At 40.7% G+C, this 24,366-nt stretch overlaps 3 protein-coding genes across 48 annotated transcripts in view; all 3 read left to right on the top strand.

Annotated features, from left to right (window-relative positions):
• Positions 1–24,366, top strand: part of LOC120932487 (protocadherin gamma-C5-like) — a 721,441-nt gene that overhangs the window by 640,285 nt on the left and 56,790 nt on the right. Inside the window, exon 1 of one of the 46 annotated variants that reach the window (XM_040344903.1) lies at positions 15,519–18,441. The exons of the other annotated variants lie outside the window; for them this stretch is intronic. Within the exon in view, the coding sequence (XP_040200837.1) occupies positions 16,006–18,441 (2,436 nt within the window). The 5' untranslated portion in view covers positions 15,519–16,005. Of the gene's footprint in view, positions 1–15,518; positions 18,442–24,366 lie in introns of those variants that run through there. 46 annotated transcript variants of the gene reach the window in all.
• LOC120932491 (protocadherin gamma-C5-like) overlaps positions 1–24,366 on the top strand; it is a 241,030-nt gene that overhangs the window by 185,975 nt on the left and 30,689 nt on the right.
• Positions 1–24,366, top strand: part of LOC120932492 (protocadherin gamma-C5-like) — a 223,988-nt gene that overhangs the window by 168,933 nt on the left and 30,689 nt on the right.

Here is a 24,366-nt window from a genome sequence, read left to right on the forward strand (position 1 = left end):
TTTTGGGGGACCATTAATCTGGAGCAGAGGGTTCTGTGAAAGTGAGGAATAAGGTTGTAATTTCTGCCTTGTAGCATTGGACAAGGTGAAGAGGTGGGGCTGTGACATCATGATCTCTATTTTGTCCCATCAGAAAATGCTTTGCATTCATTGAGAAAATGCTACGTTTTCTTTGAATAGTGCCCATGCTGAGCGAGCAACTTCCTGTGTTCACTAAGCAATAGAGCATGCAACTTGGCATGGGACCCAGAAGTGGCATTCCCTGTGGTAGTTTTGTCTACTACAGTGATTCCCAGCTTCCACTGGGATCTTACAGGTATGGCACAGGCCAGGGACATGCAGTGAGGTCAGTGTCTGGTCAGGCACTGGCTAGTATCAGAGCCAGATACACATAGGTTACATACACCGTGAATGTTAGAGCGAGAGCAATAATTCTAGCACTAGACCTCCTCTGTAATTTTAAACATGTAACCTGTAAAATGTTTAAAGCGTTGCCTATAGAGATTTTTAAGTACTGAAGTTTGATGCCATTGCACAAGTGTGCGCAATTTTAAAGCGTGACATGTTAGGTATCTTATTACTTGGCGTAACATCATCTTTCACAGTATACAAAAAATCGGACTAACTTAAGTGTTAATTTTTTTTATTCGTGAAACAGTTTCTTTCCCCAAAAAATGTGTTTGAAAAATTGCTGCACTGACCACCATATATAATGTTTGGGCGTTCTGAGTAATTTTCTAGCAAAAAAATTATGATTTTTACATGTAGTAGAGAAATGTCAGAATTGGCCAGGGTGGCAAGGGATGAATTACCATGAGTAAGTAATATACAAATAATTATTATATATTATTTTTAAGGTAATTTACCATATTTTTCAAAACTGTACTTAAGCAGGTGGCTTAACGAACAAATTACTGAAGTTTGAAATTATAATTTCACAGTAAATAGATAAATAACAAATTTTTATCTTATAACATATAGCATAATAACATATGATTTCGCTTGTACCTTTTCAGCAGCAGCAGATTCTCATTCTCCCTATTAACTGTGTGAGAAAAACATGGGATTATGGGTACATCTTATACACATAAACGTATGTTTTTTTCCTTCTAGTTAAGAGGGCTGGGCTGGAAGGGAATATTTGTCTTTTAGACACATGCCCCCTTCTATGACACTGCAGTGAGAGGCGTGCCTCCAGTGCAGCATTTTTATTGTACAGCTTGGGCCAATGATACTTTACCATTGGTCGAAGACTCCAAGCTGTCCATTGAGCTTAGTGCCTCTGACAAGAAGTGAGGAAAGCCACTGTGAGCTCATCCTCTCAAGCCTCGTAAACACGACCGAGAAACTCGACGGGCGAAACACATCGTTTTGCTCGTCGAGTTCCTTGTTAGGCTGTTGAGGATCTCGGCAAGCCAAATTTCCCCATTGCCGTCGAGGAAAAAGAAGAAATGCTTTCTTTTTGGCTCGACGAGATCCTCAACAGTTTCCTCGTCGAAAAGTGTACACACAACCGGTTTCCTGGGCCAAAAAAAAAAAACAGCAAGTTTCTTGCTGGTTTTTGTCGAGAAACTCGGTCGTGTGTACGAGGCCTCAGTCTGCTGCAAAAAGAGTGTGCCAGCTTGCATTTAAACTGGCTGCTCTGTATTTAGCTTCTGACAGGCTGCACACAGAGCCCCGTATCTCCTGAACCCTAGATGATAGGAGCCCCAAATTTTGACCAGTCGTGGGGTAGGATTTCAGCTTCATACACCAAATTTATGGTTGCCCCTAGTCACCGAGCTATGACCCTCAAAGTCGATCCTCCCCTGACTGCATGTGCCTGGCAGAGGCATACTTACATTGGTCCAAGCTGGACCAATGTAACTATGTACAAATATGCATAACTAAACTTCAGCTTTATGGATCTTTCTGACATGTATGAGAAACATTCACTTTTGTACTACCGTCTTGACTTATCAATAAAGGATTTTGAAGTTTGCAGTATTTGGAAAGTTTACAAGGGTGTACAGGGATCTTGTCATTGAACTGACACTGCATAGGTCATATTAGCTAGGAAGTAGAGCTTGTATCCTTCTTTTGCTTTTATACAATGTGTTTCATTGCTGAAAGTAAGGCCTCGTACACACAACCGTTTCCCCGACAGAATCCATCAAGAAACTTGGTGGCAGAGCTTTTTTGCCGAGGAAAACGGTCGTGTGTATGTTTTTCATCGAGAAAACTGTTGAGGAACTCGATGAGAAAAAAAGAGAACAAGTTCTCTTTTTCCTCGTCAGGAGTCTCAATTTCCTCGTTGTGTTCCTCGTCAGGCTGGTTTTCGATGAGAAACACGTTCATGTGTATGCATAGAAACCCGCACATGCTCAGAAGGGTGGCGCCAATGTAATCAATCTTCCCCTTTATAGTGCCGTCGTAGGTGTTTTACATCTCCGCGTTTGAGAACGACGAGATTTTGTCTTGACAGTGTGTACGCAAAGAAAGCTTGTCAAGTTTCTCGACAAGCCAAACAAGGAACTCGTCGGGGAAAACGGTGTTTCATTTACGTAGAGTTCCTCGGTCGTGTGTATGAGGCCTCAGTCTCTCACTCCTGACATAATGATGATAAGTACAAGAAAGGGCATTCGTAATGATGTAAAGATTAAAAATGGTCCCTCTGTAAAACGTAATTTATGATAATGTTGACAATGATATTTGTGTGAGCATATTTGGGATATTAGAGACAGAGAAGCACTTACCTAGTGTGAATGGTATATAACTATATGTAAGGGACTGCTGTGTTTTGTTTATTTAAAACAAAGTTAATATGTAGAGTGCTCTCTTGGTTACATTTCTATGTATTTCATATGAAAGCTGCAGCAGAAAAATATGCTTAGGGAGACACTTAGTGGTGGACAAGCTTCTCTTGTGCAGTCAGAAAAAGAACTGCGTTAGATGTGTTCTCAGGAGAAATATTTGTCTGGCTTTGTAACAAGAGAGCCAATTAATAATGACCACACTGCACAGGAAGAACATTCTAATGTTTACGATCACTACAAAGACCAAATATAAAGTGCAAACCATTACACCACAACATACAAACCCCTTGTAACATCTTTCAGGCCAAGAATCCTGTCTTCGAGGTCAGAATTAATGGAGTGAAATCTGATACATTTGCACACTTTTTTTAAAAAAAAAATCTTTTGTGTTAACAATATTATATATATATAAAGCTGTTTTCTCACCTTAAAAATTAACTAATGTTTTAAAAAGCCTCTGGGTCTCCACTTTTATTGGATGAAATTGAATGTGTATTTCAGGTAAGAAAGTTTGTCTAAAAAACATAATGGCCAGACAGCAAGATGCCGAAATATACAATTTTGTAGCCAATAAAATATGATTTCAGAGTGACCGTTTACATAAGCAGTGGTCTTAGAATGGATTTTTGGAATGGGTGTTAGTTTTGTTTTTGTATGCTCTGTTTAGTTAACCTTTAACCCAGATGGTGAGAAAACGTAATGGCTGTGTTCATTTTACTGTAGCCATTTGCAAGAGTGTTATAAGCACCTTCTGCACAGAGCAGCCAAGCATAATGTAAAGTATATGCATCCTTGATGAGTAACTCCGCTGTTAGCACTGCAGCTTCTCTGCAGAAAATCGTGCTGCTCCATTTATCTCCTAGGCAACAAGGGAGCTCCGGCTATGTAGTGTTTGTTTACACTTCACAGAACACCGCTTTGCATTTTATCCATTGTGCCAAGCAAGAAGGCACCCTCTCCATTTCCATTTGCTATATCTATCATTTCATGTGTTGTAAACATACAATTTTTTTATTTGTATATGCTTTTTTTATTTTTATTTTTACAGATCTATACACTGGTGGTGTATAGAAGTCTGAAGTGGTTACTTAGTAGCTTATACTTTCTTTGTTTTAAGGTTTTATAATATAATTGTTTTATATGTGCAGGTAAGCTTTATTTTTTGTTAATGTCATTGCACTTTTTAGTATTTGTATTTACCTATGGCTGTAATATCCTGTGTTTAAAGAAAAATACCATTAAAGCAAACAGGAAGTGAGAAAATCTGCAACAGGGTAACAGTCAACAATAAAATCCTTGCAGAGTTTCTAACATTCCTGTACTTTTAAGCAGAATTCCAGTCACATGTGGAAAAAATAAAAGTCAGTAACTACAAAAACTGTAGCTGCTGACTTTTAAAAAACAACCACTCAACTGTCCCATGATTTTGCAATGTGCTCACTCCAGTCGTTCTCACTCGCTGTGCTTAGTCCCCGGCACTGGCATCTTCAATATGTGTACCCAGCTGTGCAGCCGCAAGCTGTGTGCCCACTGCGCATTACGCGAGTTGTGCTGTGCATCGTTAGTACTGGATGCAGTCTTCTGGGACCTGTCAGTGTCCCATAAGACAGCACAGGGAGGGAGGGTGCCTGTAAAAATCAGGTACCTGTCCCCCCCCCCCCCTGCTCCTCAAAATTGGCAATTTTGCAAGAGGACCAGGGAACAACGGAACTTCCTCTTTTGGGTGGAGCTATGCTTTAAAGCAAAACGAATCTTTCCTCTACTTTACAGTCATCTTGGCCTCATTTTTCTGCAGATGCCACAGTGCTCAGCTTTGACATCAGCCATTTGATGGCTAGACAGTTAGGCTGAGAGCTAACATAAGCATGCTAGTAACTGTAAGGCCGTGTACAGACGACCAAACATGTACGATGAAACCGGTCCGCCGGACCGTTTTCACCGTACATGTCTGCCCGGGGATTTCTGTATGGTGGCTGTACTCACCATCATACAGAAATCCGCGCGTAAACAATACGCGGGGTGTGTCCGCGCCGTCGCCGCGACGATGACACGGCGACGTGGGCGGCCCTGCCAGTTCAATGCTTCCACGCATGCGTCGAAGTCATTCGACGCATGCGAGGGATGGCTGGCGCTCGGACATGTACGGTAGGTCTGTACAGATGACCGAACATGTCCGAGCGGACAGGATTCCAGCGGGCTGTTTTAAAACAAGTCCAGAAATATTTGCCCGCTGGAAAAAGGCCCGGCGGGCAAATGTATGCTGGAATCCTGTCCGCTCAGGCCTACACACGACCGAACATGTCTGCTGAAACTGGTCCGCGGACCAGTTTCAGCAGACATGTTCGGTCGTGTGTACGGGGCCTAAGAGATATCATTCAAAGCAGAACCAAAAATTGCACATTTAACAGTTTCCTAAAACAATTAAAGTGGTTGTACACCCTGTGTCCAAAGGACACGACTCACCACTGATCACCACAGGCCGGGTCACCATCTTTTTTGCAGCATTTTTACCGATCCTCGTCACTGAGCGAATACCAACTGAACCTTCCGGGAACAGCACCCCCCCCCCCCCGAGGACCATCCCCATCATCGTTGGATCAACAGGATTACAGTACCAGCATTTCGCCATCAATTTATCCCCCACCATGATCATCATCAAGTACGCAGCGGACACCCTCCGCAACTTAAGGAAGTTGGCCGCTACGCTTCCAGCCACCACTGAAAAAACACTACAGAAAGAACGACTACTAAGAATCCACCGCCAACCAAACCCAAAAAAAGAGAAGCCACCGCAGCGACTTCAACACTTAGAATGCGCCCTGATCAACACAAGATCTGCAGTCAAACACAGAAAGGAAATCCATGACTTCATCGTCCAACACAATACAGACTGCCTCTTTATCACAGAAAGTTGGCTAACACCCGACTGTAACCCCATCTTAGCAGAATTGGTGCCCGAAAATTATCGCATCCTAACCGAACATAGAACAGGACAAAGAGGAGGAGGCCTTGCAGTGATATACAAATCCCACCTCGCTCTCACCAAACCTACTCTACAGAACTCTCTGCCCTTTATGGAAACGCTGACCCTGCAGCTTCAAACTACACCAGAAGAAACCGTCCATATACTACTATGCTACAGACCACCTGGACCAAAAACGCATCTCCTCTCACCCTTCTCCGAATTCCTTTCGACGCACACTCTGAAAACCAAAAACCTGTTGCTACTTGGGGATTTCAACCTCTGGGCTAACTCAACTCAGGATCCCATCGCTACCGCCTGCATCGACCAACTGGAAGAACGGGGTCTGCAGCAACTGATAAAGACTTCAACACATACATCAGGTCACACTTTGGATCTCATCTTCATACAAAACGTGAATGTCAACACTATGGACAATAGACCTTTACCATGGACGGACCACCACGCCATCAAATTCATATTAACCACCGATACCGTCCTTCAAAAACCCAAACTCCCAACAACTATACACTGGGCAAGATCAAAGAAGAAATTACACTCTGAGCTCTTCAAAATCACACTAGCAACTAAAATAGACGTACCAAATCCGAACCACTCAACGGAGCAAACTCTCAACGCTTTAAACAAAGCACTACTACAAACAGCAGATACAGTCGCTCCAAAACGCAGAGCTCTCAACCGAAAAAATAACTCAGGCTGGTTTAATGACTTTCTCACTCTACTGAAACAGGAACGCAGAAGAGCTGAAGGAGCCTGGAGGAGGAACCCATCAAAAGAAAACCTCACAAAGTACAAAACCCTCACCAAAAATTACCACAAAGCAATCTTTAAAGCCAAAAAAGACCATTTCGCAAACACCATCTCCAAAGCCATAAACCATCCACGGGAACTTTTTAAACTAGTCTCTAAGGCTATGAACCCCTCCTGTTTGGAGCCCCCTGCAAGTGAGACACAAGAATTCTGCAACGAACTATCAGACTTTTTTATCGACAAAATTGAAAAGATTCGGGCAACAGTTCAACAGAAAAAAAACATAAACCCCACTCAGATACAGCAAGAAGAAGAAATCAACAAAACTTCGATGAATTTCGAGCTGATCCCAATTACCATCGACACCACAAAAAACATCATCAGAAGCCTCCGAGACAACACATCCCCAAACGACATCATCCCGACAAAACTCTTGAAAGAATGCACGGACATCTTGGCACCCACCATAACGCACATCATAAACCAATCATTCAGGGAAGGGATGGTTCCGGACAACCTCAAACAAGGCATAATAAAACCTCTCTTAAAGAAGCCCAACCTCGATCCGAAAGACCCTAACCAGCGCAGACCGGTAACAAGCCTGAACACGATCTCCAAGATCATGGAGAAAGCAGTAGTGCAACAACTCCAGCCCCACCTGGACGACCACAAACTCCTAGATCCTCTACAATCAGGTTTTCGCCCAGGCCACGGCACAGAAACGGCTCTTCTCAAGATATGGGATGACGCCCTTGAAGCAGCAGATGACGGAGAATCCTGTCTCCTAGTGCTGCTGGATCTTAGTGCAGCCTTCGACACAGTAGATCACAACATATTGCTCACGCGACTCAAAGAAGTAGCAGGAGTCTCTGACGCAGCCCTACCGTGGTTCGCATCTTTCCTGGAAAATCGTACTCAGACCGTGAAACTTGGAGATTTCACATCAGAAACACGGACCATCACATGCGGAGTCCCGCAAGGATCACCCCTCTCACCTCTACTCTTCAACATCTACATCCGCCCGCTCCTCAAAATCATCAGCAAACAAGACCTGCGTTACCACTCCTATGCGGACGACACGCAGCTTTACCTTCGAATCACCAACAAAAAAGACCAATTTCTTGAACTTGGAAAGTGCCTCACACTGATCGACAATTGGATGACCGAAAGCTCCCTCAAACTTAACGGATCGAAAACAGAACTACTCATCCTTCACGCAAATAAAAAATCCATTGCTAGGACCACATGGACACCACCCACCATCCTCGGACAAACCATCGCACCAAGCAAAAAAATCAAAAGTCTCGGAGTCATCTTCGACTCAGACATGACAATGGATGCACAAATAGGATCAGTCGTCAGCAGCTCTCATCATCTGCTCCGCATGCTACGTAGACTCATCCCCTTTATCCCGAAAGAAGACACGGCAGTAGTTGTCGGAACAATCATCAACTCACGACTCGACTACGCAAACTCCCTCTACTTAGGGCTACCAAAATACCAGATGGCGCGTCTACAAGTCGTCCAGAACACGGCAGCCAGACTGGTAACAGGTAAAAAGCCGTGGGAATCACCGCAGTCGCCCCAGTCTTGAGGTCCCTCCACTGGCTGTCCGTACAGGACCGGGTGACATTCAAGACGCTCTGCCTCACCCACAAATGTTCACAGGGAAAAGCTCCTCAATACTTATGCGAGAAAATAAAACCGTACGTCACCAAGCGCATGCTTCGGTCAACCAACCAAAACCTTCTCCAAATTCCTAAATCCCGCTACAAATCGAAAGGAGAACGAAGATTCTCGGTCCAAGGACCACGGCTCTGGAATGCTCTACCCACGACCATCCGCTTGGAAGAAAACCATCGGGCATTCAGGAAAAAGCTAAAGACCCACCTCTTCTGAAAGATCTGTACTACTCTGGATGACAAGCGCCTTGAGGCGATTAAGTTCGCATTTGCTGCGCTATACAAGTTACTCACTCACTCACTCACTCACACTGCGTGCCTTCAGGGGCGTGCATGAGCGGCGCAATGTGAAGGACGTCATATAACATCCAATCAGAACAGTAAAGCCCCCGCCTGCCCTTCTATAGGCTGGGCAGGAAGGTGTTAATGGACAGGGAGAAATATGGAGACTGACATTGCTGAGCTACTTCTGAAAATTATATTTAACTGGTCATTATATTTACTTTTTGGTTTAAGACCATTTAATAGCATGAGCAAATATGTGCTGGCTCTTCACTGACTGCAGGAAGTTTGCAGATCAGGAATGGCAAAATTCCTTCTCTGCATACTTGTTACAGGTCAGTGACTCAAAGTCAGCATCCATTTATTTTTACCAAGAAAAGTCAGCAACAGCAGCATGCACCCTTTTCACGTGACATTTTTGTTCATAATCAGTTTCCTTTAAAGTGGAACTAAACCCTTCTATACGTTACAGCCAAGACAGCTGGCATCTTAGCTTATGTTTGATCTGCAGGAGCAAGGGTGATGCTCATGTGATCAGTTATGACACCAGCAAATTGATGGCTTGACAGTTCAGTTGAGGACAAAGGCAAAAATGACAGCTATCATTCATGGCATGCCTTGAATTTAACTGTTTTGGGAAACTATTTAAGTAAACGGCTTGATTCCACTTTAAATACAAAGTTAACTTTTAGCACATATTCTTATTTGAAAATCCAGATGCAAGGGACCGTGAGCCTCAAATGTGCTTACATTTTCTCTTTTCCTTCAGCAGTTGCTCCCTACCAGCATTGGAGCGTTGTACTGGGAATAAAGCAGTCTATATATTATCTTCTCTTAGGCTCCCTCTAGTGGAGGTCTGGAGCAGCATCTGCAGGAAGAGAAGTTGTAACACAGGGCTTTAAGGCTGGCGGGGGGGACTAATGGTTATTAGCCAATCAGGATGCATGGACTAGTAAGAATAAGGGATATGCAAGGTTTGGCTGCAAGTGAGATTTGTACTTGTATGTGATGATCATCTTGCTACTGTATTTAATGACATTAAATGGAAAATTACATGAGAAATTATTTATATGTGATTTCACTCCAGTAAAAAAAGTGTGGCAGAAAGTAAGAGCAGAGGAAAAAGGGGAGGGGGAAATCGTAAATATAGAGAAAGAGAGAAGAAATGAAAAGCAGAAGAAAGGAAACGTGAAGATATGCAGGCTGTAACTATTTTACATGTAGCCCCAATAACAAATCCATTAAAATGTATGTAAAGACAAGGTAGGGTTGAATCCTCTAGGTTTGGTGGTCTGTCTACCTCTAGGCTGATTTTTCTCTTCTTTCTCTTTGGTCTTCTTTCTCTTTGGTTTACTCTAATCTCAGTAGCAAAACTTAAAGGGGTTGTAAAGTTTTTTTTTTTTTTTTTCTAAATAGGTTCCTTTAAGCTAGTGCATTGTTGATTCACTTACCTTTTCCTTCGATTTCCCTTCTAAATGTTTTTTTTTCTTTGTCGGAATTTCTCACTTCCTGTTCCTCCTCGGTAAGCTTGACCCAATCATCCATGGGGGTTAGTCAGCCAGAACAAAGAAAAAACATTTAGAAAGGAAATCGAAGGAAAATTAACAATGCACTAGCTTAAAGCAACCTTTTTTAGAAAATACAACCCCTTTAAGGATAAAATAAAGGAGTAAGTATACAAAGCAGGAAAAGATAGACAGACAGATAGACAGAAAAAGAACACATTTGGATCCCTTCTATACACCATACAAAATAAAAAAAAATAGCTTTGTCTTTACATAGACTACAAAGAACGCTTGCTTCTCCAATCCAGTGGTTCTCAGCCTCAGTCCTCAAGTACCCCCAACGTGCCATGTTTTGGGAACTTCCCTTAGATAAAATAGTTCTTATCAATACCATGTAATTGATATTGATTTAAAGCAGCTGTGCAAAGTAAAGGAAAACCTGAAAACATGGCCTGTTGGGGTTACTTGAGGACTGAGGCTGAGAACCACTGCTCTAATCTACAGAGCAAACACAGGTCCTCTAGAGATAAGGAACACAAATAGCTTTCCCAGTAGTCATATCAAAGTTTTCAAACTATACTGTGTATGTTAATGTAATCTAACAGAAACAAGAAAACATTTTTTGCTTGAGCTTACATTTGTCCCAGGCATATTTAACCACTTCCAGTTCAGGCCAATTCTGACATTTTTCATATAAATGTTAAATCTGCATTTTTTAGCTAGAAAATTACGTAGAACCCCCAAACATTATATATTTTCTAAAGGCAGAGGCCCTAAAGAATAAAATAGCAGTTGGTGCAATTGTTTTATGTTGCACAAAGCCATTTATGAAACATAATCTTTCAGAAAAAAAATAAAATATTTACTGTAAATGCAATTTAGTGTGCATTTACACAATAACATACCCATTTTTTTGGTATTGGGCAGAGTAAATAAATATCAAACATATTAAGTAGCACTATTTACAGAACATTGTTGTTGTTTGAAACCTCATAGAACAGCCTTTCTCTACAAGGGTTATATGCTTCTTCCAGAGGCTGTTATTTCCCTGATCTGTAGCTGATTGACCTCTCATCTGATGGTGCCTGCACAATTTTAGATCCAGTGTCACATGACAGAGCCAGGGACATGATGAATGATCTTTTTAGCTGTCTGTAAGGGTGGCATTCTAACCAACACTGTCAGGCCCCGTACACACGACCGAGTTTCTCTGCAGAATTCAGCCAGAAACTCGATTGGAGCTGTATTCTGCCGAGAAAGCCGGCCATGTGTACACTTTCGGCCGAGGAAACCGACGAGGATCTCGTCGGGCCAAATAGAGAACATGTTCTCTATTTCCTCGTTAGTCAACGGGGAAACTTGGCTCGCCGAGATCCTCGGCAGCTTCACAAGGAACTCGACGAGCAAAACGATTTGTGTTTTGCTCGTCGAGTTTCTCGGCCGTGTGTACGGGGCCTAAGGGGAGCATTCTTCCCAATTATCACCAACAAATTCCTTTTAGCTGGGGTTCCCTGAGGACTGAAAATTATTTCAAGGTCTTCTCTCAGGTAAAAAGCCTGAAAAAGGCTGTCATAGAAGATAATATACATTTCCCAGGAGAAGTGTAACATTTGACAATTTACTGAAGATTTCCCTTACTGACATCACAAACCAAAGCCAGAAAGCTCAAGGCAACATATTTTTTCAAAGTTTCTGGTGCTATCCAGAGATGAATTTTAAGCAAGTCTCTTGTCCTCTGTTTGTGTAATCGTATTGGATTTAAGCCAAACTTTTATTAAATTCTTTTGTCATGTTTTAAATATTGGAGCATCATCATGTATACCATGAAGCACAAGTTTATATTAGATGGAGACAGGATATGTGTAAATGTCTTCTTTGTTTGTACATGTTTCTAGTGAAAAGATGAGTGTTGAACTGTAGGGGGTGTTTGTAACTATAAGAGCACATCGGGCTTTAAATACTGTATTGGTGTTTTATAATTGAGATCTTTCGTTTATAATTTTCGCCTGGAGTATATCATTTGTGTTAAGGTTTATTTTAAAGTTGTTTAGGGCATGGAATTTGTTAAATTCTGTAACATCAGGCAAAGAGGTCAAGGGTGACATACATATCAACATGTCATGAATTTAGATTAAAGAGCCCCAAGAGAGTCCAATCACGGACACCTGGTATTTTGTGTTAGCTGCAATGAAGGAAGAAGTGGCAGGGAAAAATCGATGAAACTAAGTACAACCTGGTTGGTGTGGGTTTTGAAGAGGCTTTGTCATGAGTGGTAAAGTTGGTTGCGTCTTTCGAAATGTGTGTGATGGATTTGACCTGTTTTTTATATTATATTTTTGGGGTTGCTTCTAAAAACAGTGGCAATGCAGGATGGATGTTGGAAGATTTCTTCATTCTCACAGATGGGAAATTTTGCAACATCCTTTCTTCTTGGTCAGAACAGGCTGACAGTCACATTACGCTATGTGGGATCTTTAGATGAGATTGGAGTTGGAATACTGAGGTACACAAATGTTAACTTCATATCTACCCATTTTGTTTCTTTACAGAGCCCACATAATGTTATTTATTCACCTTCTTGCTTTTATTTTTTCTAGTTGCTGCTTAAACATTCTGTGAATTAATGCAAATGATATTCATCATTATGCTTACTCACACAAGGTGCCCAAAATGAGTAAGCACGGTTGTTTAGTTATTGGGCACAAGCCACATTTCTAGGTTAGCCATTCAAATAAACATGTAATCCAATTGAGCATCACTTATGAAAGTTGCGTTGTTTAGCAAGGTGGTAATGACTGTTATTGCACAATGGCATGTTTATATTGACAGCCTATTGTTCCCTTTGTATAGAGAAAAGGGCATTGAAGCTTTTATTATGTATGTATGCATTGCATTCATCTGTTGGGTTTTCTTCAGCCAGCATTTAGGCATTTTCTAATATTAAACACCTTAAAGCGGAGTTCTACCAAAATAATTTTACCGCAGGCTGATGACTTTTTAAAATATGGACACTTACCTGTCCTCAACCAAAGCCAATCTGTTGTTCGGGTCTCAGGTGGCGGCGCCGCCATCTTTGGGTAAGCTAATCAGGAAGTGAAGCCTTGCGGCTTCACAGCCTGGTTCCCTACTGCGCATGCGTGAGTCGCACTGTGCGTCCTCACTAGTCCCTGCTGTCTTCTGGGACCTGTGTGTCTCCCAGAAGACAGCGAGGGCGGAGGGGCCGAACAGGGCATAGATCGCTGCAGAGCCTGCAGCGATTTATGCCCGGAAGTGAGAGAAAAATACCTGGATTAGACAGGTATCTGCTCCCCCCTGAAAGGTGCCAAATGTGACACCGGAGGGGGGGAGGATTCCAAAAAGTGGAAGTTCCATTTTTTGGTAAGAAAAGATCCAAAGACGGTAGACCACTTTTCTAAAACGGTGTGCAATATTTATAAATGTATTCATATTCCAACCAGTATCATCCTGCTGGAAGTTTATCTCTGTACTTTTTCATATACATGGTTATGGAAACTTCTTTCAACAAACAGAATAAATGTGTATGATTGGATTTTTTCCTACTGTTATTCTGTACCCTCATCCCAATATAAATATAACAGGGATACCAAATACAAAAACAAGGTTTTTACATGTACTCTACAAACTCTTTAACATTTTCATATTTTTGTTGTTGAATTTGTTGTAAAAATTGTGCATATCTATGCCATTTGTATGCCATTTCCTATTCATAAGCCAAATCCTCTTATAAATAAAAAAAGTTCTATATACCTAAGCATTTTGTACTATCCTGACTCCCCCAACATTTGTCCAATAAACCTTATACAATCATCATATTTAACCTTTTTGTCATCCACACTCTTTTTGCTACTTCCGATGAAGTGGACTCTAAAAAACGCATGGAGGGATTATCCCCCAATAGTGACCCTCAAATTCAGATGACAACAAAGGTAAATATGATGATTGTATAAAGGTATTGGAGGCAGGGCAGGATCATGTTATAGTATAAGTACTTTTTTATGTACAAGAGGATTTTAGGAATAGCATGGATTTGCACTTGGTTTTAAGTAAAAAGATTAAATAATGAATGAAGATTTTATAGAGTATATTTGTGTTTATAGAGTACCTGTGTAAATCCTGTTTTTGCGTTTGTAATTATTGTTATATAAAAACATTTACGTTGCAAAGGGAATTGCATTTGCTATTTCCGAATGTACTGTAATTTGATTAAATGCTTTCTTAGTTGTGGTGCTGTCAAATTAAAGGCATGCCAATGTTATAATAAAGTAGATATTCATTTGTGACATAGTTTGTGCTTTGTTTACAAGACTTCAAAACTAAATTATACACATAGAAAATCGTCCCATAAAAAATTGCAAAAACTAACACTAAAAAAATCATTTTATAGGAATTATCGCTCAACAACATTTTTCATGTAGTAATTATTTTTAGTCAAAGAGAGGTTTCATGGTGACTTCAGTTTCATTGTAATTTTCAGATTAACCACTTCGCCGTCATTGTACATTGGTACTTTGATGCTAAATATCGTTGTTATGGCAGCAGGGGTTTTGTAACAACGACGAGCGTCTTGCTTTTAGATAAAAGTGATCTCCATGGCGAATTCGCCACAAGATCACTTTTATCAGGAGCAGGAGAGGGCCCCCCTCCCGTCACGTTTCGGTCATCTCCGCTGCTTACTGGGGTCATCAGTAGCGGTGGAGACGATCGTGTCCTTTCTCCTCTAAAAAATGGAGCCGAGAGAAAGATGGCCCCCGCTCGGCTCCATAACATTGAATGGCGGAAGAGACGTCAAACACCACTTCCGCCCAATGGTCTTAAAGGGGAAAAAACAAATGACATTTAATTTCTATTTATTGCATTTTAGTGTAAATGTTAGATCAGATCTCACATTTAAGAGGTCCTGTCATGCTTTATTTCTATTACAAGGGATGTTAACATTCCTTCTAATAGGAATAAAAGTGACCCAATTTTTTTTTTTTTTTTTAAAGGACAGTGTAAAAAAAACGTTAAATAAATAAGAAACAAAAAATGTAAGTGCCCCGTCCCACCTAACTCGCACGCAGAATGTAATGCATAGGTAAGTCGCGTCCGCATATACAAATGGTGTTTAAACTAAACATGTGAGGTATCACTGCGATCGTTAGAGTGAGAGCAATAATTCTAGCACTCCTCTGTAACAGAAAACACGTAACCTGTCAAAGTTTTTAAATGTAGTTTATGGAGATTTTTAAGGGTCAAAGAAGCATTACATGTTGGGTATCAATTTACTCAATGTAACATTATCTTTCACAGTATAAAAAAAAATGGGCTAACTTTACTGTTGTCTTATATTTTAAGTAAATAAAAAGTGCATATTTTTCCCAAAAAATTGCACTTGTAAGACCGCAAATACGGTGTGACATAAAGTATTGCAACAACCGCCATTTTATTCTCTAGGGTGTCTGAAAAAAATACATAATGTTTGGGGGTTCTAAGTAATTTTGTGGAAAAAAAATGATTTTAACTTGTGAACAACAACTGTCAAAAAGAAGCTTGGTCCTTAAGTAGTTAAACTGTTTTAAAAATGTAAGTCTGCAGTAGGAGAAATCATAGAAAGCTAAAGAGTTCCCAAAATGCACAAGTTGGAAGGTTTCTTTTAGTTGTGATTGTAAATATAGCACTATATTATTCCAGTTTGCAGTTATTAAATTCACAACAGTGACCAGTAGAGGGCAGAGATGACATCTGATCCTTCTGCGCTGCACACAACACACAACAGAGCCTCTGCTGTCATCCTTTCTCTCCCCCCTGGTTTTGTGAAGCGTTCCTCCAGCAACAGAGAAAGGAAGGCTGCTGCTCTGATAAGAGTTCTGTGGATGTATTTAGCAAGTTGGATACAAATGTGCTACTCTATGAAGGTCTCTTTGTGCACCATGGATGCACTTAATTCCTAGGATTTACATGTGGATTCGGAGAAAGCAGTCACGCTGCTTGGAAGGAAGGTTTAAGTTATGGACATTCAAAACTCAGCAGAGACTTGGAAATGGCAAGTAAAGTGCTTCTTTTTCCTTTGTAGCTGGGGCTGGGTCTCTGGGCAGCTTCGCTATTCGGTCGTGGAGGAGTCTGAGCCAGGGACAGTGGTGGGAAATGTAGCACAAGATCTGGGACTGAAAATCTCTGATCTCTCGAAACGCAAGCTTAGGATGGGATCAGAGGGAAGCAGAAAATACTTTGCTGTGAACTGGGAAAATGGAGCTTTGGTAGTGAATGAAAAGATAGACAGGGAGAGCCAGTGTGGCTCTAGCACAAGCTGTGTGTTACCCGTTGAAGTAGTTATAGAAAACCCTCTACAGCTACACCGTGTCATGGTAGAGATTATGGATATAAATGATAACTCTCCCGTATTTTCAAACAATGAAAGAACTATAAAGATTACAGAATTGATCGCAAGTCCGGGAGCAAGGTTTACTTTGGAAAGTGCACACGATCTGGATGTGGGGACCAATGGAATTAAACAATATAAACTGGAACCGAGTCCTTATTTCTCGCTGTCTGTAAAGAACCGCAAAGATGGAACTGTCATTCCAGAGCTAGTGTTAGAAAAAGTTTTGGACAGAGAAGAAGCAGACAGACATCACCTTATCCTTACAGCTGTAGATGGAGGCACTCCCTCAAGGTCTGGAACTACACAAATACATGTCATTGTCATGGATTTAAATGACAATCCACCTACCTTTGAAAAGGGATCCTATAAAATTAATTTAAGGGAAAACACTGCTGTTAACACGATACTTTTAAAACTTAATGCCACCGATCTAGATGAAGGTGCCAACGGTGAAATTGAATATTCCTTTGATGATCACACACCAGATTCTATTAAAAGAATATTTGCCTTAAATCCAAGCACAGGGGTTATTTCTGTTATTGGGCCAGTTGATCATGAAGAGTCAAGGTCGTTTGAGTTATCCATCAGAGCAAAAGACAAAGGTGTGCCAGAAATGGAGGGGAGCTGTGTTATTCACGTGGAAGTTGATGATGTCAACGATAATACACCGGAGATAGTGCTGACCTCTTTAATGACAGATGTTCCTGAAGATACAGCAATCGGAACAGTTGTTGGGCTCTTCAGAGTAAATGACAAAGATTTGGGTCCAAATGGAGAGGTAAAACTGGAGCTGCCCTCTAATTTACCGTTCAAATTTAAATCTTCAGATGATCACTATTCATTAATTACAGATGGTGCCTTGGATAGGGAAACAATGTCCCAGTATGTCATTGACCTGGTTGCAAGTGACATGGGGTCTCCTCCTCTAAGGACGCAAAAAACAATAATTTTAAAAATCTCAGATGTCAATGACAACCAGCCTACCTTTTCCCAAGTTACTTACAGTGCCACTGTACAAGAAAACAACAAGCCTGGGCAGTTACTTGTAGAGGTTTTGGCATCAGATCCAGATGAAGGAGAGAATTCCAACTTAGTTTATTCAATTACGGATGGCCAAGTTGGAGGTTCCACAATATCATCTTTTGTATATATTAATCCAAAAACTGGAAATATTTATGCACAGCGTTCATTTGATTTTGAACAGGTCCAGGTTTTACAAATCCCAGTGAAAGTTGAGGATTCTGGATCTCCAAAACAGTTTTCCAATACAACTGTGTATATCTTCATTTTAGATGCTAATGACAATTCTCCATCAATTTTCTACCCTGAGCATTCGGATGAGTTCCTTGCCCATCAGAAGATACCAAGGTCAGCCCCAGGTGGATACTTTGTTACTAAAGTAAATGCAGTGGACCTTGATTCTGGTCATAATGCATGGTTAGTATATAACTTTGTCAATGCCACTGACTCATCTTTATTCTCTATATCTTCCCAAATGGGAGAAATTAGGACTACCCGTAGTTTTCAGGAAAATGAAAATCAAGAGCAAAGTTTAGTTATTTCAGTTAGTGATCATGGAGAACCTCCCTTGTCTGCTACCATGACAATCGTCATTACATTAGAAGATACTACAATCCAGGAAAATATGAAGTCCCAGGATTTGTTTCCAAGTTCCACAAACAGTTCTGAAATAACAATGTATTTAATTATTTCTTTGGTGGCAATAAGTGCAGTATCTTTTATTACCTTCACAATATTGCTGATAAAATGTCTGAAAAAAGATAGCGGTGGTCCAGCGTGGTGTTGCAAAGATGATTCTGAGCCAAATCACTACACGGGACAGTATCAACCAACTCTGCATTTGAACTCAGACGGTACTTTGAAGTATATGGAAGTTAGGATGGCACCAACAGATCCTAAGGGTCAGTGTTACAAATCCTGCTATTCCACAATGTCAGATAAAAATGATATCAACTTCATGAAGCCTTTAAATTTTCCTCAACTGAAAAGCATGTTCAGTGAAAACGAGGCTTTATTCCCCACTCTAAGGGGGCCTGGGCAGGTGAGACATCAACATTTTCTATAATGTGCTAGGTATAGTTCATTGAATTGTGCCATCTAATTGCTAATATTGCGACTATAAGCAATTAACATGCTCTCTCCCGTGCCCATAGTATTAACATGGTAGTTGCTTGGCCCACTTAATTGCAGGTGGGTTAGACAATGATTATGTCTTTGTAAACTATGCAACCAGTATGAACATCCACTTGCCAAACTGTCTTGAGTGAAGGATCCTTTTTTCAAAGTGGATTTCCCATTCAGTCACTGTTCTGAGGTTTAGGAGGTGTTTACAAACTGATCAATCCCCTAAAATGCGATCTTGGCTCCATTCACACCTAAGCGACACCTGCTGCATCACGTTTTTTTGAGCTTTTTTGTGTGTTTTTGTGGAGTGTTTTTGGAGCGGCACCATTCATTTGAATGGGCCTCCCTCCGCTCCAAAAATGCAGCAATGAAGCTAGGGAACCAAATTTTGGCATAGAGACAGACACGTTTGGCATTGCGTTTTTTCCATGATTTTAGTGTGCTTTGTCTCTCAACAACCGTGACAAGATCGAACCGTCTTTGGGGTGCAATTAATGTCCCTTATTTTGCCACAATTCTGGAATCACGGGCAGAATCGCGCGATTCTGCCTGCGATTCCAGTATGCTCAGGTGTGATTGGAGGCTATTTGGACACAGTGGACTGAGTGCTGCAACATACAATGAGGTGTAACTGTAAAAAGGGATGCGTCTTCGCTTTCCTGAGCAGATACAATACAGTCTGCCCAGTTTTTATAAGTGATATCCTGTATAGAAAAAAAAAATATTGAAGAGGAGAATTAGGGGAGATATAATCAACATGTACAAATATATAAGGGGTCCATATAGTGAACTTGGTGTTGAGTTATTGACTTTACGGTCAATACTGAGGACAAGGGGGCACTCTTTACGTCTAGAGGAAAAGAGATTTCACCTCCAAATACGGAAAGGTTTCTTCACAGTAAGAGCTGTGAAAATGTGGAATTGACTCCCTGCAGAGGTGGTTCTGGCCAGCTCAGTAAAGTGCTTTAAGAAAGGCCTGGATTATTTCCTAAATGTACATAATATATAACTGGGTACTAACATTTATAGGTAAAGTTGATCCGGGGAATATGCAATTGCCTCATGGGGGATCTAGAAGGAATTTTTTCCCCTGCTGTAGCAAATTGGATCATGTTTTGCTGTTTTTTTTTTTTTTGCCTTCCTCTGGGTCAACTGTGGGTATAGAATTGGGTATATGTGATTGTACGATATTATTTTTATTTTATTTCTTATGGTTGAACTTGATGGACTTGTGTCTTTTTTCAACCTGACTAACTATGTAACTATGTAATATTCCTTGCATAGCAACTAATTATAATGCCTGGCTCATGCTATGCATCAGTGTTTCCACATGGCTTGTCTACTGCAAAAGGAAAGAAATGGCAAATTCTTATCAGCTTAGTCCTTTTGTCATTTGTGTCCGCCTACTTTGTATTTTATTATATGCAGTCCTTTACTGCAGAAAACTGTCTTTAATATGTCCATATGTATACTGAAGGTACCAGCACTGTTCTAGTATATATTTATGGTACAATATATACATGCAGTGAATAGCTTACTTTTTGTGGCGTCAGTGAAAGTAACAGGCAACTTCCTGAACACTTCCTAGCTTCAGAGGTTTGCTCCGCAGGGGGGCACATAATGAACATTGTTAATCTGCAGTAGCCTCAGGAGAGGAGGTTGTATACATATGTATGTGTGTGAACTGAAGCACAAGTCTTACCAGGACCAAAGATAGAGAAAATAACCCTATGGTGACACAAAACAGCAACGTTTTTGGAGATGGAAAGGATGGATGGATAAATGGGAAGAAGGCTATGCTAGAAAGAAAGATAGATAGATAGATAGATAGATAGATAGATAGATAGATAGATAGATAGATAGATAGATAGATAGATAGATAGATAGCCATATTATATATGTAGATAGATAGATAGATAGATAGATAGATAGATAGATAGATAGATAGATAGATAGATAGATAGATAGATAGATAGATAGACATATTGGGCCAGATTCACAAAGAGATACGACGGTGTATCTACAGATACACCATCGTATCTCTGACTTACACTGGTCCTATCTATGCGCCTGATTCATAGAATCAGTTACGCATAGATAGGGCTTAGATCCAACAGTGTTACAATGTGTTACACTGTCGGATATTATTTTCGATTTCAAAATGGCGCTGGTGGCGTTCCCGCTGATTTACCTTGAATAATATGTAAATCAGCGAGATACGCAAATTCACGAACGTACGCGGACCCGACGCAGTCTTCTTACGACGTTTCCGTAGCGGCTTTCCCGTCGTATACTTACCCCTACTTTTATCAGGCGCAGCCAATGTTAAGTATAGCCGGCGTTCCCGCGTCGAATTTGAATTTTCTAACGTCGTTTGCGTACGCCGATTCACAAACACGCGCGTCGCAAGTCACGCTCACGTCGAAACCATTGACGTCCTAGTGACGTCAGTGGGAGCAATGCACGCCCGGAAATTCCCCGTACGGCGCATGCGCATTTAAATCGGCGCGGGAACGCGCCTGATTTAAATAGTACACTCCCCCTAGCCGCGGAATTTGAATTCCGCCGGGGGATTTAGGATCCGCCGCCGCAAGTTTGGAGGTAAGTGGTTTGTGAATTAGCCACTTGCCTCTCAAACTTGCGGGAGCGGATCTTAAATCACGTAGATCGAGCCGATCTATAGATCCGCTGATCTACGTGAATCTGGCCCATAATATATGTAGATAGATAGATAGATAGATAGATAGATAGATAGATAGATAGATAGATAGATAGATAGATAGATAGAAAATGGCTAGCTGATCAATATATAGTCAGACTTCTTCTAAAATGGGTAAAATGCCTGTATAACCAAAACCTTTTATTAATTGTTGAATAGAGTAAGGAAGGTTTAAAGTCCTGCCAGTTGATTTTTTGTTGTCTGTGTCTCATTGAGAAGATTCAGCAAGAAGTGATCTCGAAAAAAGGGGGGAATTCCCTCTTAGATTGCTGTAACCAGAAGAGTCCAAGAGACAAGAGTCCCCATTGTAAATGGTCCCCTTTATTTCTGTTCCAGTGGCAATTCTAAACTTTTTGGATTACTCACTTTGTGTCTCAATGACACCAGGACAAATATTGAGGGTAATTCTTCCTAGCAGGGACACAGACAGCAATGAAAAGTTAACAGGGGGTCTAAACCTTCTCTGGTATATCCTAAACTAAGAGAAACAAAACAGTTGTGGCTATACATACACATTAATTTAAGCCTAGCTTATATCATTGTCAACCATGTGCAAGTAGCAAATCTAATGCAATGTCATCGCAACTCTCAACAGACTGATTGCATTGATATAGATTATATTTGGATTTTATGATGCTTAAAGTGTTACTAAACCCAGGACCCTGCATTCACTATATCTGGTCTCCCACAGTAAACAGAACATGGAAATGCAATAGTTTTAGTAAATATAAACTGCTAAAAACCTTTTCTCATCAAAAGTAAGAGCAGTCGTGTGACTTCTATCAGAGTCTGGTTAAAGCTTGTAGGAGGAGTTTTCATTCTCCCCTGATTGTCCTATGAGGCTGCAGGACCCCTGACCCTCTGTCTGGACAGTGCTGATTGGCCCTGTACTGATCATGGAGCTCTCCCAAGAAAAAAACCTCTCTGGCAAAACACAACAGACTGAGCATGTGCAACTTGCACCCAAGGCTCTGTACTATCAGGAGATGGATTGGGGACAGTGGAAGAAGTGGAGGATCAGGGAAGAGAGGATCAAGCAGCCTTTTTTACACAATACAGAGGATTAACCCCTTAGTGAGTAGTATAACAAGCATGCTTTACTGTATATACAGACTGATTTTACTGTGGTCGGTTTAGTAACACTTTAATTAACTATTTTAACTTAAAGTGGTTCTAAAGTCTTAACATTTTTACCGTATTGCTTTTTAAACCCAAAAATAAAAAGTATAATATATTGCAGCTTACCAATCCATAGGTGTGGTGGCTGCATTAGTTTTCTTTATTTAGGCTTTTGCCCTCTGTTTTTACCTGGTGATTTGGCCAATAACACACCTCCTGTATTACAGTGCCCCTACTCTGGATGAATGAAGCAATCAAAGCCAAACTCTAGCTCATACTTTGTAAGCAGTTACAGCAAACTGATTTTTTTTTCTTTTGGAATAAAGGTTTTACATAAAAAAATAAAAACAAATTGTTGTAAGCAAACCTGTTAGTGTTAAATAGTTTGCCCCATCCCTGTAACTAATGTATTTCCTGGAGAGCTTGTTCTTCCTGGAGAGTTGCAATATAATAAATGTTTTCTGTTGGGTTTAATACTGCTTTAAAGTGGAGGTTCCATCAAAAAAACAATTTTGCTTTAAACTGTAGCTTATGACTAAAAAAGAAAAAAAAAATATATTTTTTTTTTACTCATCTGGAAATGCCTGTTGCTATGCGGTCCCACCAAATCTGCCTTTGAAACCACCTAGGATTCTGACATCATCTCCCTCTAATGCTCCTGGGAAATGTGTGTCATCATTTCCCAGGATGCAGTGCGCTGTCCAATTATCACTCCCCATCCAAGACTTCCAGGAAGTAAGTGCCTGTAGGCTTCACAATGCCCACAAGCAAAATGACAACGGTGTAGATATAGTTTTATAAACTATCTTTTTTGAATATCTATGCGGACCGGCGGCGGATTGTAAAATAGTAAGTGACCAGATTTATATTATAAAAACGCAGGATGAAAAGACATACATTTAAAAAATGCTAATTGTGGTTGGAACTCCGCTTTAAGGTAAAAACACAATTTTCTTTCACCCTGTCCCTAAACACCTACCTGAGTCCTCTATCCATCCAGTTCTGTGCCCAACTGCAGCCCCCCTCTCCTCTCTTCCTCTCCACACTGGACACACAGGCAGCAGCGGGGGCTATTGACTCCCACCTCTGTCAGTTAAATAATGTGAGGAGAAAGCGGGGGGGTGTCAGAGCTTCGCTGTGTGTGCCTATGGACATACACAGCCCGACTTGAGAGTACCCCAATATGTGTACACCCATAGCACACAGCTTGCACAAGCAGAAGAGGAGGAGCAGACAGCACTTGCCCAGGGACTCCAGAAAAGGAGGTAAGGTGCCACTCTGTGCAATACCATTGTACAGAATAGATAAGTATAACATATCTTTTATTTTGTTGAAAAAGTATGCCTATCACTTTATATTAAACAACATTACCCCAAACCAACTGTCCATATATAAACATACAACTTTAGCAAATCAGTCCCAAAAAAGGGCAAGCATCTCCTAAAAATGAACAGCTAGCTTATGCCCGGTACACACGATGAAATTATCAGACGAGTGAGCGTCCGTTTTTTTTTTTTTGCTTGCTAATCTCCTATCAAAAATGAAGAGGTTACTAAAGTAATGAAAATTCTCATACGACAGAATAAAACATCGGAAGTGATGTATTGTGTTGTATTGTATTTTTTGGACAAAAAAATGTACTGATTAAGCAAAATTCATATGGTCTGGTATTGTAAGAGAAATTTGTTTGCGTTTGTCCCTTCAAATAAGCAGATGAACTGTCCTGATCGGCTCTCGAAAGCTGTACACTAACGATCTGATTATCGTACGATTGATTTGAATGTGGTATTTGTCATACGATTTTCTGATCATGTGTACGGGCCTTTATCATGTTGTCAGTAAGACAAACATGGGCAGATCGTGTGGCATTTGTCATAGTTAATGTAGTTCTTCCAATAATACCTTTTATTCAGTTGGATAACTGCCAATAGGGTATCCATGTGTTGAATTGATTGTTATATCATATAAAGAATGGGGTAGATTCAGGTAGCAATTATGCCTGCG

This window comes from Rana temporaria, chromosome 3 (genome assembly GCF_905171775.1).
Source record: "Rana temporaria chromosome 3, aRanTem1.1, whole genome shotgun sequence".
Lineage (NCBI taxonomy): Eukaryota > Metazoa > Chordata > Amphibia > Anura > Ranidae > Rana > Rana temporaria.